Source organism: Gigantopelta aegis, chromosome 4, assembly GCF_016097555.1.
Source record: "Gigantopelta aegis isolate Gae_Host chromosome 4, Gae_host_genome, whole genome shotgun sequence".
In the NCBI taxonomy this organism is placed as follows: Eukaryota; Metazoa; Mollusca; class Gastropoda; order Neomphalida; family Peltospiridae; genus Gigantopelta; species Gigantopelta aegis.
This window is the reverse complement of record NC_054702.1, coordinates 62797492-62816986: the sequence shown is the minus strand read 5'-3', so window position 1 is coordinate 62816986 and position 19495 is coordinate 62797492. Positions and strand designations below refer to the sequence as shown.

The 19495-nt window shown below is 33.4% G+C and overlaps 1 protein-coding gene across 4 annotated transcripts in view; it reads right to left on the bottom strand.

Moving 5' to 3' along the window:
• The window catches only part of LOC121372168, a 35383-nt gene continuing 15888 nt past the window's right edge, over positions 1-19495 (bottom strand). For 2 of the 4 annotated variants that reach the window (XM_041498445.1, XM_041498446.1), the window contains exons 3-10: positions 13643-13748; positions 12883-13008; positions 12175-12350; positions 10400-10476; positions 6726-6797; positions 4197-4358; positions 1892-2008; positions 1-309 (exon numbers count right to left, since the gene is read on the bottom strand). In XM_041498445.1, the coding sequence (XP_041354379.1) occupies positions 133-309; positions 1892-2008; positions 4197-4358; positions 6726-6797; positions 10400-10476; positions 12175-12350; positions 12883-13008; positions 13643-13748 (1013 nt within the window). In that variant the 3' untranslated portion in view covers positions 1-132. Of the gene's footprint in view, positions 310-1891; positions 2009-4196; positions 4359-6725; positions 6798-10399; positions 10477-12174; positions 12351-12882; positions 13009-13617; positions 13749-19495 lie in introns of all 4 variants that reach the window. The other 2 variants (XM_041498448.1, XM_041498447.1) reach the window with 2 other exon arrangements.

Below are 19495 nucleotides of genomic sequence, written 5' to 3'. Positions count from 1 at the left end.
CAAACTCCTGTTACTACCTCTGGACCAATGGGATGACATTATATTGTAATGGATGTAACGGAAATTTTATTATATTAAAATAAAATAAAAAGTAAACAAATATTATGAAAATATAACAGGTGAGTTTCATGACTAAGAACCTTGTGGACACAACCAAAGGTGTAACGTGCACAGCCTCTCTGGGTCATTAGTAACCCCACCACAAGAACATCGGTATGACAGCTTATTTGCTGAGATGTACTTGGTCTCCAGTATTTCAGTCACTCCACCTTTAACAGAGCAGAACGCAAACATGGGAACATCAGCAGCCTGAAAAACAAAACATCTTTAACTAAATACTGTATAATTTTGTATAAAGTTCACTTGACAGCCAGCCACTTTAAATTTCACTTACCAAGATTAGAAAAATATTTGTTAAGACTCACAATAAAACAAAGAAAAACCAATAAATAAGAAAGCTAAATATTCAAACAAATATAATTCTTTGGAAAGAACATTATCTTCAAGTACTAAAAATGATGGGCCCTATACTTAATAACATCAGATTTATGTGTAAACAAATCCCATATGATTCCACCGAGAGGAACACATTGTTTTTTTCCCAAACACCATGTATAAATGTTAATTTATTCTTTACCTTTAGAAAAAAAAATATGATAGTACTCACTTTAATCAACATTACACTGGACACTGTTATTTAGAAAAAATCAGTAATTTTCAGAAAAAAAAAAAATTGTTTTCTGCAAGTCACTGGGCATAGCAAATTATTTATTTGTTATTCCGAGTGTAATAATCACTGGTATAATAGTTTTAAAAATATCAACATTATAATATTCATTAGCTGAATTAATGAATCAATGAAAAACTATTTTCTAGACACTATTTAAATAACAAATCAATCCAAACTATAAGTTATTTTAAAGCTGCACACCCTAGTTCCATCCAGCAAAAATAAATTATAATTTGGTTAATCTACAAACCTGTAACACACTTAGATCACCTTTTTATCAAATGGAGTGAAAAAGCAGGTTTTATATCGATAAATACCATGGGAATCCCCATGTCCCAATTGCTTGAAATAATTTTGAAAGTTAGTATTCTGATGTCACCGGTAGATGTCGCTCGAAGCACAACAATGCCTACGTCACGACAAATTTCACAGACTTGGGGTGCGTTTCTTTCACCTCTCCTGGACATGTTCCAACTGTTCTGTCCTGGTTGTATCCCCTCTCCAGATATCGTAAGACTTTATTGGTAAAATTATTGGTTTTATGGGTTTGTAACGTTTTGTATTGAGACACTTACTTGTCTGAACTTTATTGTTACTGAAAATGTTCACAAACTGTGAAGAAAAATCTAACAAATGAACAACAACAAATCGGATGTTGATTGCGCGAACCGTGCACGAGAAAACAAACTGAACCAAAATGATAACGGTCACGTGGTATACCAACGTCTGTGCCACTGAAATGGAAATATCCCCTCTAAAAATAGATTAGACCTTGTCTGCTCAACGTTTTTTTCTCAAACATGCGTGCATTTTTAAGAAATAAGAAAAATGTATTTTGTGGTATTACAAACACCAGGATTACCAGGATTACCAAAAAACACTTCAGGTGAATGGAAATGTATATTCTAAATAATAAACGGTAAGTAAAGTGCAATTTTATTTGTGAAAAAATGGGTTTAATAGCGAAAAACAACGTCGTAATGGTTAACAACTAGCCGTAACTAGTGTGTGTCCCTTTAAATAAACAGTAAATATATAATAGATAAAATAGTAAACTTATTTTAGTTACTAGTTAGTGAAAACAATAACATATTTTAATAACAAATTAACAAAAACCATAAATATATGTTATATAATGCATAATGAGCCTAAAGTTCTAACCTCTGGCTCTGGAGACATGGGATGCCACTGAGTAGGGTAGCTTCCAGTTCCACGAGTCATGGCCGTGGTATAATTTTTGTAGTAACAAGATGAAAGTTTAGTAAATTCTGATAGGTCCTGAAAAAGAATGTTAGTGCAATGTGTCAAATGAAACATCGATCAGACAGTCCATTCTTTGATAATACCCTGAAAACTGTCTAAACCAGATCATGCTGAGAACCTAATATTTATCTAGACAGGATTTGGTGTTTAGAAGGTCGCATTTTAGAATATAGAAAATTTGGGATAACGAAACTTGGCCAGTTTTGACAGAATTCCGGTTTGTTCAGGGTCTGTTTTAGACAGGTTTTATTGCAGTTAACTTTTAGCTATTTTTTGTTATTCTCAGTAAAATATTGCATTTGTAGAGGAACATTTTTGTTCGAAATTAAAGCTTACTAAAGTTTTTCAAATATGGTACTGTCTTGTTGCAGACATGGCTATAGATATGATTAGGGTAATCCACAGATGGAATGAAATAAAGAAACATTTTATTTGAAACCAAATTCAATTTTCTATATGCCTGTATAAAATACAGAGATATAACGTGGGATTAACTGTTAGTAACACAGTTAACTTCCTGGGCCTGTGCTTATAAAATTTTATTTAGAGTCCAGACTCAATCTCTAACGATGTCACAGACATACAATTTGTATGGCACTGTCATGACATTACTGTCTCAGAATCTATTAGAGTCTCGAGTCTAGACTCTTTAAAAGTTTTATAAGCACCAGGTGTGATACTGTGGATGAGGGTTTTGGCTGCATGCAGTATTTGCTGTTACTATTTATGCATTCCCTTATTTCTTTTCATCAGTTTATTTTCAAACACAATGTGTTTCTTCTTGCTTATAACATGTAGGGACATCAAATGCAACATCTCACTGACAATGGCCCATAACCATTTCATTATTTTAAGTTTTTACCAACTACATGTACTAGGTACCATACCTTTAAAGTTTATTTTTGAGGACTTTGTTGAAGATAGTCCTGTAATTACACAAATGATGATACTTTTTTTTGGTTGATAGAGGTTCTAAAAAGTCACCAGCTACAATGTTTGTGGCTTCCACTAACCCACCAAACAAAATCATTAGCTTAAATTCCTTATCAAGTATAATTCAACATGCCCAAACAGATACCTGTACTCAGTGATTATCTATCTTGAACAATCACCCTTTTCCTCAAAAAAGATTTTCTGTGATGTTAAGTTACCCGTATTAATGACCAGACCGAGTACAGACAGTTAAAAACAAGTGTGTTCTTTAACATATTGTAAATGTGACAATATGTAATCAATGTCTACCTAACTTAGGTAGCCTATTTTCACTACTTTCATGGGTAGCCTCTTATTGCAGGTTTGAATGAATACTTTGAACATTTTTCTTTGTAATAAAACAAGAAAATATTATGTTGCAGTACAGTGGAACATATTATTTGATTATGTTGTCACTTTATCTACTCCATTTTGCTTTTGCCATCCTCCAAAGAAAATGCAATTTGCTAATCTCATACTTGGTTACAAACTAATTACGAATAGAAGTATTAAATGTTATCATCTTGGGCTTCAAAGGTAGTACTTACCAAACTTTTGTTGTTTGTTTTGGAAAAACTGCATGAAAAAATGGCACTTCTCATGTTGAGGAAGAGAACATTACACCCAAAGAAATATTCAGTGTTAAGAGGGGATATCATATTTAATTCAATGTTCAAATGAGGGTGCATTATTTTGCACCCATTAGATTAAATTTGAGGGTGTAGAGGTGTGATTGTACTTGCACCCCTTAAAAACAAAAGGCTGACCTGTCGTCTGCCCTGCTTAAGAACATATAGTCAGTTTGTTTTGTTTAACAACACCACTAGAGCACACTGATTTATTATTATTGGATGTCAAACATCTGGTAATTCTGAGTCTTAGAGAGAAAACCTGTTAAACTTTTCCATTAGTAGCAAGGTATTTTTATATGCACCATCCCACAGACAAGACAGCACATACCACAGCCTTTGATATACCCACACTGGTGTACTGGCTGGAATGAGAAGCGGCCCAATGGGTCCACTGCTGGGGATTGAGCTCTCTACCACATGCCTCATCATGCCTCTTAATAAACCCTAAGCATTGAGCTAGTATATTGGTTTATCTCTGCTAGTTATTACATTCTTATATAAAATATAAACTAACAGAAATATCTCTAACTACACAATTTAATATAATATCTGTAACTATATATTTAATGCTTTAACAAAAGCCATTAAAATCAGCTTACCTTTGATACTATGATGCTGGTCAAGTTTTGAATATGCTGCGACATATTAGAGTTAACTTGGTTAAGTCTCTCTGTAAGGTCGACTTGTGTAAATGCTATCTTTTTTTGAGCATCTGACAACTGTTCCTTTAAGTCTGCTAAGACAGATGTTGTATTCGACAGCTAAAAAAACCCAACAAAATTAATATACACCAATTAACTACTATCTTCACTCAATAGTGATGTAAAACTGATCATAATATATTAAAAACCAACTATTCATGTTACTAACATTATCATTTACATTGGTCCATACTGGAGGAAAGATTTTATCCCATATTTAACTTTATAAAAAACAACAACAAAAAATCCCACCTTTAAAACATATTTGCTATGCTGTTAAATAACATAATTTTAGCTATGTATACATGCTGAAAACAAAAAATATTAAAAACATGGTGGGAAAAAAAAAAAAACATTTTAAAAGATAGGCATTAAGATAGAGGCATTAAGATAGATAGCCCTGTCACCAACTGGCAACATTTATAGTGATAGCAAACTCAAGATCATTTAAAGACAAGCATGGTTGTTGTGGTAAAAAAAAAAGGACTATACATTTGGAAACATAAGCAGTTATATTAGCTGCAATTTGTTGTGATTAGCTGTCTAACAAACTGTAAATGTACCTCTATAGGTCTAAAGAATTAAGATAGAAGCTCAATGTTATATATATTTTTTAATTATTAGAAGTATCTTTTCATGCTTTTTGCCAGACATGACAGCATGCACCACAGCCTTTAACAGACTAGTTGTGGAACACAAACTGGAATGAGAAATAACCAATAGGGTTCAATAAGGAAAATCAATTCTTGCCCACTGGACTAAATTAGCCAGCTTTTGCATGGGGATAGATAAATCTGTCCGACCCTAGCACGAGACGATTCCTAAATACACCTGACATCATAACTCTTTACGACCACTAACGTTATAACTTTTAGAATTTTTTTTAGAATTTTGTCGAATTACTTATTACCTAAGTTGTCATTTCATGTTGAATCATTGTTTTAAAAATATTTAGACAAATTAATATTTAGCCTGACTTCTGTATATTAATAATAATTAACATGTAATTTGTAATATATTTATTTACAAGTGCAAATACCATAAACTAAATTTCAAATAAATTAATATATTTTATTTAGTGTACCACAGCATTGAAAAATTATTTAATTCTCTCAAATGTCAAGTGCTATCCTATTTTTGCAGGTAAATAAAATATAAGGTACCACACTTTTTTGTATGTACTGCCTGAGAAGATCGATATATTGTTCAGTTTCATTACAAAATGTTAACATTATCAGGAATGGAAACTGATTTGGTGTACTTGACTGGTGATCATTTGCATTATGCCTACAGTGTGTTACTTAAAATAGCAAATCATTGAATAAACAACATGGATACAGTATTTCTTAAAAATCTTTTTCTGTCTGTTCAGCTTAGATATAAATAAAATTAAACTGGTAAGTAGATTAATTTTCAGATGGTATATATAACTAGATTTTAAAATGAGATTGGTGAACAAAAATGGTGACATTTCTGTGGGGATTTGGGATGTTTTCGAGTTTTCTTTTCTTTCTTTTGTTCTTTTTTGTTCACTTGCTGTCGGGCATGGTGGAATAATTTTTTTACTAGCCCCACCATGAAAAACGCTCACCTCAGGTGTCGAACTACCGTATTCTAGAAACCTTGAGATAAGGCAATTTTAACCCTCAGCCCTAACAAAAAAACAATCATTTTGTCCCTTTGGTTGGAATTGCCTTATCTACACCTTATGCAACAATCATGTCAAGTGTTAAAAAGACACTGACTCTACCACTGAGCTACACTGCTCTAAGGATGGTCTGGAAAGCAGTACCTTTTAAACTACAGCTATCTGGCTACTCCTACCAAAAAGGCAGCAAGGAATCTTTTACATGCACTTTCCCATAGGCAGAACGACACACAATACAGCATTCAAGGTTTTATTTCTCAAATTTGACTTGACGCCCATGGCATTGACTTTGGGATTTTTGGCATTGTTTGAAAAAATGTAAAATGGGGAATTTTCAGTTTCATTTCAAAAACATCTCATTAAGCTCAGTCAGAATTCAAAAGAGTAATAGTATACATGTACTTGAATTTATTCAAATTAATATATCTATTTTATGTTTATATTTATGTTTATATATCTATGAAACTTTATAGGAGAGGGAAGGGGTGTTTGTCAAGCGTTATGTATATCGGTTTTAAAATATAACTTTATAATGATAATGAAAAATTAGAGTTATATAAATTAGATTGGGAATTGTTTACTACAAACTTGGGAATAAAAAATGACATAGCCTTTGTGGAATGGTGGGAAATGATGTCGATTATCAGTCTAGAAACATAGCTGATAAAACCCTGGCATTAGTATCTGAGACTAGTATTCTACATCATGCTACTGAGAGTGAGAAAATGTTTTTAAAAATTTAAAATGAATGTAAACAAACGTGATGTACAAATACTTACAGTGTTTAGTGATGTAAGTAATGCAGATGTGTTGATGCCAGATTGAGCAATGACAGACTGCAGAATCAGATTCTATTAAACAATGATTAAGAAACATAGGGGTTAAATTTACAAAGCCTGTTTTTGTCTTACACATATGTGAATACAATGCTTAAAGGCATACTGTCACAGATTTAAGGACCTTATTTCTCTAAAAATGGATAATAAATAATAATTACATTAATTATTGGAAAACAAATCTAGCTACTGCATCACCGTAACTGAACCATGATGGAGTGAAATCCATGACAACCCTGTCAGCAATTTTAGTTTTTGAATTATGGACCATAATTCAATTATTTCTACAAAATATCATTAATAAATGGAGTATGGTGGTTATGCAGATGGTTGAATAAAGTACATTTAGGGACAAATCAAATAATTTTTGTTCAGGTAATACTTTGTTAGACCATTAAATAGTTCAGTGATCTGTGACAGTATGCCTTTAAACACCTGCATTTCATACATGTTAATACAATTCTTAATTTCTTAAACACCCGCATTTCACACATTGTAATACAATGCTTAAACACCTGCTTTTCATACATGTTAATACAATGCTTAAACACCCGCATTCCACACGTTAATACAATGCTTAAACACCTGCATTCCACACGTTACCCCTGCGTGTGCTGTAACCTCACCGTGGTGCAGGGGTGATAACATTCTCTTTGAGAATGGCCAATACAGCACAAATTGAAGTTTAGAGTAAAATTCGGTGTCCGTAAAATTCTGTGATATTTGTATTTGTATTTTTGCAGTTCTTTACTGTTTTTGTTTAAACCTTGAATTTTTATATTGATGTTGATCATCACTTTATTTATTTGCATTACCATAGTTTGACACCCAATAGCCGATGTATTTTTCGTGCTGGGGTGTCGTTAAACATTCATTCATTCATTCATTCATTCCACACGTTAATACAATGCTTAAACACCCACATTCCACAAATGTTAATACAATGCTTAAACACCCACATTCCACAAATGTTAATACAATGCTTAAACACCTGCATTCCACACGTTAATACAATGCTTAAACAACTGCATTCCACACGTTAATACAATGCTTAAACACCTGCATTTCACATGTTAATACAATGCTTAAACACACCTGCATTCCACACGTTAATACAATGCTTAAACACCTCCATTTCACACATGTTAATACAATGCTTAAACACCTGTATATCACACGTTAATACAATGCTTAAACACCTGCATTTCACACGTTAATACAATGCTTAAACACCTGCTTAACACACTGCATTTCACACGTTAATACAATGCTTAAACACCTGCATTTCACATGTTAATACAATGCTTAATCACCTGCATTTCACACATGTTAATACAATGCTTAAACACCTGCATTTCACACATGTTAATACAATGCTTAATCACCTGCATTTCACACATGTTAATACAATGCTTAAACACCTGCATTTCACATGTTAATACAATGCTTAAACACCTGCATTACACATGTTAATACAATGCTTAAACACCTGAATGTAAGAAAACCATGCTTTGTAAATTTGGCCCATTATGTTTAACCTTCTGACTACTGCAGGCGAGATATCTCGCCCGACGTCACGTCAGTCGATATACTGTACACTGTATACAGTGCATTCTCCAATTCATAACGAAATTACCAAATATTGCAATATGAATCTTAGTTCAGGTTTTAAAAAAAATTCTGGTCAGAAAACCACTGTTATCGGGAATAATTAACATAAATACTGGACAGCTGGCCACAAATACCTGTTAAGTAAACGCAACTTTTTCGATTTTTTGCCTAATTTTAATCACCATTAGCCGATCTAAAATAATAAAAATTACAAAAAAAAAGACACGAAAATAATACTTACCGATTCATATATGAACTTTATTTCATGTATTTATAAAACATTTAAGTGAATATATGTGAGTAAAAATTATAAACTTGTACCCACTCAACGTGGTTTTTGTTAAAAATTAATCCAGTAGTCTAAAGGTTAACAAGCATTCTCAAAGTACTACTAAAGTGGCATTCTCATTGTGCGATTTGTTGCATGCAAATTGTCACGAGAAATATGACATGTTCTAATCAGTACGACTCCGAATACGACTTAGGTGTTCTCACAGTATGCTTCGATTGCATTATGACAAATCGGTGCAACTAATTGCACAATGAGAAGGCTACTTAAAGCAATACATGTCACCTAATGGACTCAATAAATGTTCATATCTCCTAAGTTCAAGGGCCATAACTCTGTGAAAAATGAGTAAATCTGAATTCTATTAAAGGTATGTTCATTTAATAAACTTTGTATTACTACTACAGTATTTTTTTTTTACATTGTGTATTTCCTATGGTCAAAACTCTGTCAAAAATGGGTAATTCGCCATAAAAGTCAAACTTGATCTGTAACAATACCTGATAAAGTTATGTACAAAATTTTAGCTCAATATCTTGAGACACTGTGAAAAAAAAGTCTGGAAAACTATATGTGGGATGAAGAGACATAAATACATATAGAGAGACAGAAGGATAGAGCCAGAACCTATAGTCCACTCCATTTGGACCAGATGGAGACTAATAACAATGGGTATTGCTGTTTGTTTTTATATTTCATTTGTACATGTGTATCACTATACATAATTCAAATACTGATGTGGGAAAACCATCAATTCTATTAAAGGTATGTTCATTTAATAAACTTGGTATTACTACTACTGCAGTACTTGTTTTACATTGGAAATGTTCAGAACATTTGCAAAGCAAAAAAACAAGGCCAATTGATTAAATAATGCCATGCAGGTATTTTAATGACTGAGTAATGAGGCTTTTAACATCTTTGTAAAAAAACATATTCAATTTGTCAAATAGCAGACTATTCAATGCTAGCTAGATTATGTAAAATATTCAACAGAGTTTGATTATGTATAATGTTTAACACAAGTTGGATTATTAGTAAAATATTTAATATTAGCCAGATATGCTATGCTAAATAGCTGACTTGTTACCTGATCATGTTAGTAAAATATTCAACACAAGCTAAATTATATTATATAGCATATTACTTTATTTAACAGTAAGTAGGTTGTTATATACATGTATAATATTCCATCACCAGCAAAATTATAATATGTATAACATTAAACACTAGCTAGATTTTTAATTAGAATACTCAACAACAGCTAAAATCACGACATGTTAATATCATCAGTAACATTTAGATACTATGTACATGTATAAATATTAATTTAAATACACACTGTAATATTTTTTTTTTTACATTGACTGCATACACAATTGCACAAACTTAATACATAGGCCCAATAAATACACAAAATCATTGACCAGTTACTACAGAAAATGAGAATATCAAATTAAGTTTTATCTGTTAAAGAGATGTGCTACTATAGTCCGTCCCATCATTCTATAAAACTGTAAATAACTGTAAATAATTTCAGTTTGATTTGACTTAAGAACAAAAGTAAAAGTGTTTTGGAAATAAAAAAACAACAACTATTTTTGTGTGCAATTGACAAATCAATCATCTCATAAATAAATAAATTGAAGTAAATTTCAAAGTATGAAAAGGCGTTCCCTGTGGGACGGATTATAGTTAAACATGTAATACTACTGACCTGAGTAGACACATTTTCATACTTGTCTTGAAGCATCTTGAGAGTTTTGGCAGTTTCAACATGCCGAGATTCAGACTCTAAAACAGTCCAAGAGGAAACAAACTAATTACAACACATAGGTCTCAGCACAGGTGTGTTCAAAATAAACAGCTTTAAAAAATGCATAATATAAAATAAATTACAAGTTATTAAATATCTGTAAAATACTTCCAAAGTAGACATCAACAAGCATTAAAACGGGAGGGTAGGGGAGGGGGAGGGAGGGGAGAGGGAGAGGGAGAGAGAGAGAGAGAGAGAGAGAGAGAGAGAGAGAGAGAGAGAGAGAGAGAGAGAGAGAGAGAGAGAGAGAGAGAGAGAGAGAGAAAATCACAACAAAATGTATACATATGTTAAAATGCAAGAACTTTAAGTCAAATTGTGTTATGTATGAACAAATCTAACTACTAACTAGACAAAAGTGTATTCTGAACAAGGGTCCACAAGTTGACGATCACAAGGAACTGAAATAATTCATACATCATGACTATTCCATCAAACATGGAACTATCCCGTAAAAGAAACCTACAAAAGATATTTTTATTTCTCAGGGGCTATGATGTGATTGCATGTAACAAGGGGACTTTGACATTGGTGGTAATATATGATGTCATATTAATGTGAGTTGGTCATGTGAGGTCATCAGACAACAGTTTTAGATTGGCATTTTGTGATTAAAACCTTAACTTATATGTAACACATAAAACAAGCACAGCATATATTACAGTGTAGTTTATTTATGATAAAATGGTCAAATATAAGTTATTTGTTCTGTCATCTTTTTTTTTGTCAAGTAATAGTTTATTTATTGAAAGAATGAGAGAAAAAGACTTCCTCATATGTAATCAAGCTGAATTTGGAAAATTTTATTTTTTTTATTAATTTACCAAAAAGCTAATTAAAAAATCAAATGCCATTTGATGACATTCCACCGGTCTGGCTATCTGGCAAATAGAAACTTGAATTTCTTCTTTGTTTAACAAACTGTGATACTAGTCCATGTTAACTAACTTTATTTCTATTATACTTTTCTTTTTCATATCAACTTATTTTTGTGCTTATGTCTAATTACAGTGTTCGAGATTACCAGTATCCCGATATTCCGTGGATACCAGAATTTAATTTCGGATACCAAACTTCAGTAGCCCAATATCCCACCGAGATACCATATAATGTTGTTGTTTCTTTTTAATCCTGCGCTTTTATTTTTCGCTGAAACAGTGAAAGTTGTCATTTAGTGGTTAAGTTAGTAATTCACAGTGTCATCCATGTTTGTTACGATGTTATTTATGAATTTCACCTAAGTGGGATACTAAATTTTCAGGTGGGATACCAGATTTTGAAATGTTAGTATCCAACTGGGATACTGCCCAAATTTTTTAATCTCGAACAATGAATTATGGTTCAAGCACACTGTCCTGAGCACAAATCTTAACTATCTGGGCTGTATGTCCAGGACAGAAGGTTAGTGGTTAGTTGTTAGTGGTTAGTGTATTAATCTACCCACTGAGTTGTTAAACTTGCTCTGGGTGGGAGCTGGCACCAGGGTGCGAACCTAAAACCTACCAGACTACCTTCCATTGTGTAACAGAAATAAATTTTGTTTAAAAACTAATATAAACACTGTTTGAATTGAATTTAAATGACATGTTTTGACCGAACTGCTAATCCTGTTGTTTGAGTCCAGCTTATTTAAAGCCCAACAGTTATAATGTACTGAATTGATGAATGATTCTCACCCATCATGAGGTAGAGACTGAGCCCCAGAGCACCGAATGATGACGTCAGAACAACAATGAGGACAACGGAATGGCAGGTGATCCTTTTCTGGAGATTTCGCACACTGGCCGATTTCTCACTCGAAGGTTTTTGAGCAGTGTGCCCACTCGTTTGATATAATGGATTATACTTTTTTCTAAAACACAAAAAAATAAGCAGGTATATATTGATAGAAAATGCAAAAAAGCTTAAAATGCAAAAAAAACACACAAAAAAACCCCCCAAACCGTTCTTTAAAAATTGTCAAAACAATTAATGGTGCCATGTCAAATTTGCAATATTCATTCATTTTTGCTTTGAAACAAAGTTTATAATAAAAATGTAACTTTTAAGAAACCTATTTCTGAATAATACATAAATATATATCTTAATGTACATTCAACTTGATGATTTTCACTATTGTGCAAACTGATTAAAACTAAACCAAATATAACTGATGATCAAAAGAAAGTATACCAAAATATTTTAATGTGAAATTGCACATTTGACCCCCATTTCTGTTTGTGAACTGTAATGTACATATTTTATGGCAATTATTGTTTATACTGTATGCATATAACACTACATCCTTCTTGTTTTGTGTTCTACTGTCTCAAAAAACTGATGGTGTACTTCTTTTGATCATCAGAATGTGAAAATACAAGTCTTGTGTCTTTAGGTAAACTAACCTCTTGTCTGCAAGTTTGATGATGCCTGCTGTGCTTGTTTCATCAAAATCGGACACCTCGGAGCTGCCACTCATTCCAGACAACGTAGACTTTCTCGTACTCTGTTCCGACACCGAGCGATTGATTCTGTAAAAACATTTTTAAAATAGTTTGCTGAGATGTAAACTTACATGTACTTCATTTTAGTGTACACATGTTACAACAAAAACTGGAACAGCCAATAAATAAAGGTTTAAATTGGCAAATAAGGATGATTACCAGAAGCTAAATGAAAGTTAAAGTTTGTTTTTGTTTGATACCACAAATACCACATTTGATGAATTAATCATAGGCTACTGGATGTCAAACATTTAGTAATTGTGACACACAATAGGAGAAACACGTTACATTTTTTCATTGGCAGCAAGAGATCTTTCATATGCACTTTCCCAAATACAGGACAGCACATACCATGATCTTTGATATACAGATCTCTCACCCATTGAGAGTTCGGCTCATTTGTCTTCGACAAACTCAAATTGCCCTTTTTAGAATTTTGTGAACCCACCCTTTACAAAATTCATGACCCACCTCTGCTGGTAAGAAAGAAATATGACTTTGTTGAAATAAAAACCATTTTATAAAACGTCTTTCATCATAAATTATAAAATATTTAAAACAGGATTCATTTTATTTACTAAATATGTCACTCTAACCAGCATCACAGAATGTTCATAGCAATTCAGTAACAACTACCGGGTATAACAAAGTTGTTTGAAACCTGGTGGGAGATGGCACATCTTCGTAGTGGTTGTCGATATAGTCGTATGTTGTGTTACGGTGATTTGTTGATACCGGCCTCATTCCAATGTCCATATCACCCACACCTGTATATTAATAAACAAGATACATAATATATATATAGCTAGTTTGTATGATCATTATGGGGGCGGGATGTAGCCCAGTGGTAAAGTGCTCACTTGATGTGCGGTCGATCATGGAGCGATTCCCATTGGGCCATTTCCCATTCCAGCCAGTGCACGACAACTGGTATATGAAAGGCAGTAGTATGTGCTATCCTGTCTGTAGGATGGTGCTTATAAAAGATCCCTTGCTACTAATGGAAAAATGTAGCGGGTTTCCTCTCCCAAGAATATATGTCAAAATTACCAAATATTTAACATCCAAAAGGTGATGATTAATAAATCATTGTGCTCTAGAGGTGTTGTTAAACTTGAACTTGTATGATCATTAAAAGCAATGCAAAGAACTGCTACCTCACTGAATAACTAGAATTCCTAGACCCAGTGGTTTTTCGTTTAAAAAGCTATTTTCCGTTTCATGTTTTTGTAAATTCAGTTTCATTTCCGTTTCACTAAAAAATATATTACTTATTATTATTATGTAGGCCTAATTAACAATTTAAAAAAGTTGTGTGTGTTCGCTATGAACGGATATCGTCAAACGTATACGCTTGATTCGTCGCCTGTGCTGCCATAGCTCGGCAAAGCACAAACGACACCCTGTTATCAGTTTCAGTTAACATGTGCGTTTGCCAATTGTCTCAAAAAATTAAAGAGAAATCTTGCCCTGTATGAAGAACGTTCGGTTGAGGATACGGTACTAGAGTCTTTAGTTAAAACCGGTTTGACCTTGACAACGTATTATCGACAGTCGTACCTTCCTATTTCAGAACTGATATTTTATAAAGTGTTAGTAGAACTTTCAAAGTTTAGTTTGTATACTAGTAACACATTAATCATGTATATATTTTAAAAATAAAATATACTAAAGTTGACAATAAATGTTTTCACTTCTTAATTTTACGTGTTAAAATCGACAAATTCAAATAAATATTCTTTCGTTTGGAAAGGGTAAAGTTAGTGGGGGGTTGTTTAACGACATCAAAGTTAGAGCATATTGATTTCATAATCATCCGACCCCATACAACCGTAAATAAAATGTGTTGAGTGCATCGTTAAATAAAACATATCCTATTCTTCCTTCCATCTGCTGTTTGATGTCTAACATTTGGTAATTTTGATATATAATCTTAGAGAGGAATCAGGTGCATGTGCAGGGGGAGGGTATTGGAGGTCAGAACCCTTACTTGCCCAAGCTTCAAAAAAATGTATTTTTTGGGAGAGCATGGCCCCATATAAACTTCGCTTAACAGTCTATAACCCCAACCCTGCTGAAATCCCTGCACACACGCCTTGGAAACCCGCTACATTTTTTTTTTTAGCAAGGGATTATTTATATGTACCATCCCACATACAAGATATCACATACCATGGTCTTTTTATATACCCGCCCATGGGGATCGATCCGTTTTAGGTCTAAGTAATGAATAAAAATAACATATAGTCTTGAAAAATGTTGCGTAAATCGAACACAGTACCTTCTTCCTCTACCCAGAGTGTTACATAATTAGTAACACCCTGTTACATGTAACGCGTATGCCAACAGCTGGCCAGTCAAAATTTCAAGGCAAATCCACCACTGGAAAGACGTTGTACCATACCTCTATGGATATAAATATGTTTTTGGTGATATGAGATGACCCCTCAATCAAGACAGTTAAATTTGTTCAAAAATTGCGAAATCTCACGTGATCTCTTGTTGGGGAATTCTATACTTGTGATAAGCCAATGAAAACCGAGATTGGTACGAGTCCGTCAAAAGTGTTGCACTTTCAAAATCATGGCTTTGTTTTTGACCTGGATAAGCCAATGTAGTGAAACAAATGCGGAGTGCGGCATCATATATGCACCAAACATAATTGGATTTTTTGTCTATATATGCTTAAATAAATAAAAATATTTCAGGGAATGTAGTTTTAAAATAAAAGACCTTGACCCCTGTCAAATTTATATAACATGCGGACGTTGTTCACAGGTTGGTATTTTGTTATTTTTCATAATTCTGGAAAAAAAATTAAGTTTCAAAATATGAACGAAATAAAAAGTACCTTTTGTCAAATATATCATATCAAAAAATTACCGTAGGATGATCTATTGGAAAAATATCCGCCCGGTCCCCCCTTCCCCTAACCCCAACCCTAGTCCTAACCCCAGCCATAACCCCAACCCTAACCTTAACCCTCAACCCTAACTAAAAATAATAATGGAGGGGACCGGGCGGATATTATACCGATCTATTTACTGTGTACGAAGCCAAAAGAAGGGTGCGAAAAGTGACTGTACCGTCGACATGCGTCGCTATTTGTTGTTAAATCAAAGTAGGCTTTCATATTAGTAGCGAAAAATCGGAGAAACGGTTACAATTATATATAATTGTCCAACAAATGAGTGCACTGTTTTATTCAACGGGGCTTAGTGTTAATTAAACGTAAATATTAATTTTTATCACCGCCATAACAGTCTTAACGTCGTCTGCAATGTGAAGTATGCGCATGACATAGCGGAAATAAAGTGTTTTTGCTAAACGTTTGCAAACATATTTTGACTGGTTCTCGAAGTGGTCAATCGGCTTAATGTGTAGCGTAAAAATCAGTCTTCAAAGACAAGCGTTAGCGACATACCGCTGACTGAACTTACTCCTAAAAAAAAAAACCCTGTCCCGTCTAAGCAGTAAACCAGTCCGAAATTCAGCCAGCAAACGTTCCGCCAACGTTCGAGAAGTATTTGGGTCCCAACGTGGCTATTTGGTTTACCGTGAAGCGGACGTTTTTTTCGCTCGGTCTGGATGAATGTATATGTAGCCCCGGTAAATAAGACACTACGCGTTTGCCAATACTAGTACTGCACACGGGTCAATCGTTAGTTTTACAGTGTGTGGCAATAGTAAAATGGTATTAATTTTTTTCAACTTTGCGGAAATCGTAATTCAGTTTCACAATGGGAATTCCGTCCGTTTTCCGCGATCGCGGAAAATCACTGGGTCTATATATAGGCACTTGATGACAGGATAATTTAAATATTCTCAATATACCACAATATACCCCTCAAAAGAACCCTCTAAGGCACGCACTAGCCTACATACAAACCCCTGAAAATATTGGTGTGGTCAAAGAGAAAGAGAAAAAAAAGAAGAAAAATACTGATAATAATAATAATACAAGTAGTATAATTGTATCATGGAATTTAAAATATGATTAATATTTGCAATAATTATCAGAAAGCTTGTTTTATTTCCACAAATATTGTTACAAGGCTTGACAAGCGTTTTCCCGACACTGAACGCAAAAATATATATTTAAAAACTGACTTGAAATAATTGAAAAATAATTAAACTTTTTAAATCTCTAAACTGGTTTATGAAGTTGCAATAAAATATCAAATGTAGATATTATACAAAGTAATTAAAAAAACTTACATTTTCAAAGTCCGATATATAATTTATGGTCCTGATGAAATGTTTTTAATACCTGATTAGCTATATCAACGTCATAAGGTATTTTTTAAGAAGCATAGCCATATGATACAAATTAAGCTGTAAAAGTATTTTTTTTAACTTCTATTTACATTTTTGTCATGTAGTTTCATGTTTTAAAATTTGCATTATGTGCTGGGTAAAATCCTCACTTCGTCCTGGCCGGGAATAAAACGCAAATCAAAATGCTTAGGATAGGGTGCTGTTAAAACAAAATAAAACAAAACAAAAATAGTACTGAATGTTTATCGGACATTGGGCTTTCAATCAGTGACTAACTCAATACAGTAAAAAATCGTATCATGTAATATAGTGTCATTGGGAAATGGTTTATTATTCTGTCATCATGTACCTATAAGTCTTAATTGCCCATGCCAAAGTTGCTGTACATGCTGTAATGTATACATTTAGCTCATGGTATAAGGCCAAATAATAAAAAAAAGAGTTGGTGATCCTCCTTTTGATCACACAAATCGGGGGGTGGGAGGTTTTTATTTTTATTTTTTTCTGTGAAAAACTTTATAAAATCCTGGTGACCATTTTGTTTTTGTTTGCGGGAGTAGTAACCAACAGCACATGCACCTGGATGTTGTAGTTCCTTCACTGGCTGCCAGATGAACTTGGTGATGGTTTAACCCATTACGGTGCTTACGAAAGTTGAATTGCTGCCATCTCAACGCATTTTTAACATTTAAAAAAAAAAAAAAAAAAAAAAAAAAAAAAAATTCATGGGTGGGTGCATTTATCAGGTATGGGCAGGGACGATCACCAACTCTCTTTTTTTTTATTTGGCCTAAGACATAAAAATTTATAACAGTTCTACACAAAATTAGGGCCATTAGGTGTTAGAGAGATGGACTGAAGAAACAGAGAAAAAAAGTTAGTTTATTTTGTTTAACGTCACCACTAGAGCACATTGATTTATTAATCAATGGCCATTGGAAGTTTGGTAATTTTAACATATAGTCATAGAGAGGAAAGCTGCTACATTTTCCATTAGTAGCAAGGGATCTTTTATATGCACCATCCCAAAGAGGATAGGACATACCATGGCCTTTGATATATCAGTCTTAGTGCACTGACTGGAACTAGAAATAGCCTAATTGCCCAACCGATGGGGATCAATCCTAGACTGACCGTGTATCAGGCAAGAGCTTTACCATTAGACTACATCTCACCCCACATAGGAAAAAAGTCACGGAAAGAAAGTCGCCTGCAAAACTTTTAAGGAATATCATCATGTTACATACAATATCTACACAAAAATTACTCTCATCACAATTAATCCTTTACTCCAATACATTTACTACAAACAGAGATGACTGTTACTTCCACCACCTATGCTACTCCTTGTGATTAGCAGCAAGTGTCCTTTTATATGCACTTGTTTACAGACAGGACAGCATGGGTTTTGATACATCAGTTATTAAGGATGGGTTATTATGGGAAATACCCTGGTAGGTCCACTGATATGATCAATCGTATGACCCATCAGAGGTGGTGAGAAGCATTTGGGTTCACAACTACATTAATATCAAATAATAATTATACATGTATTGAAACATGGATCATTGCATACCAAATAATTTAATTATCTGGAACCTTCCTGGGTGATTCATTCACTGAGGAGTTATCTGCATGGTCAAATGTAAAGTACATTTTAAGAATTACTGTTTGTGGTTCCAGCTTCAGACCTCTATTAAACAATGGTAAAATTGTGTGACTGACTTATGTTTGATGTTAAGTATAATATACCTATATATACACATCAAACATAGAAGCAAGAGTCTATATAATATACTTACCATCACAAAGTTCACACTAACACAGAATTAATTTTATCCACTGACGCAATACAGTAAACTACAAAAGCACATACCTATAAGTATGGCACTTGTTAAAACTATGTTGAAAAAGGTCAACAGTTTTAATGGATGTAATTTAGTACTAATGCTCACTGACGACACAGGAAATTGCGAGACACAATAACTGATATAAATGTTATATTAAATCTGAGGACATTAGAACGCAGCGAAGCTCTTCCTTTCAAGGTAACTTAAGCTCTTTTCTCTTCTATTCAATACACACACACACATGACTTTGAATAGCATAACAAATAAATGACATGGTGATCTGTAGAATCCAGTTTTGTACTATGCAAATTAACTCTTTGCCTTTCAAGTGTCAATACATGCAAACAAAAAGATTTTGGGGGGTAATTTATTTATTGAATAGGAAA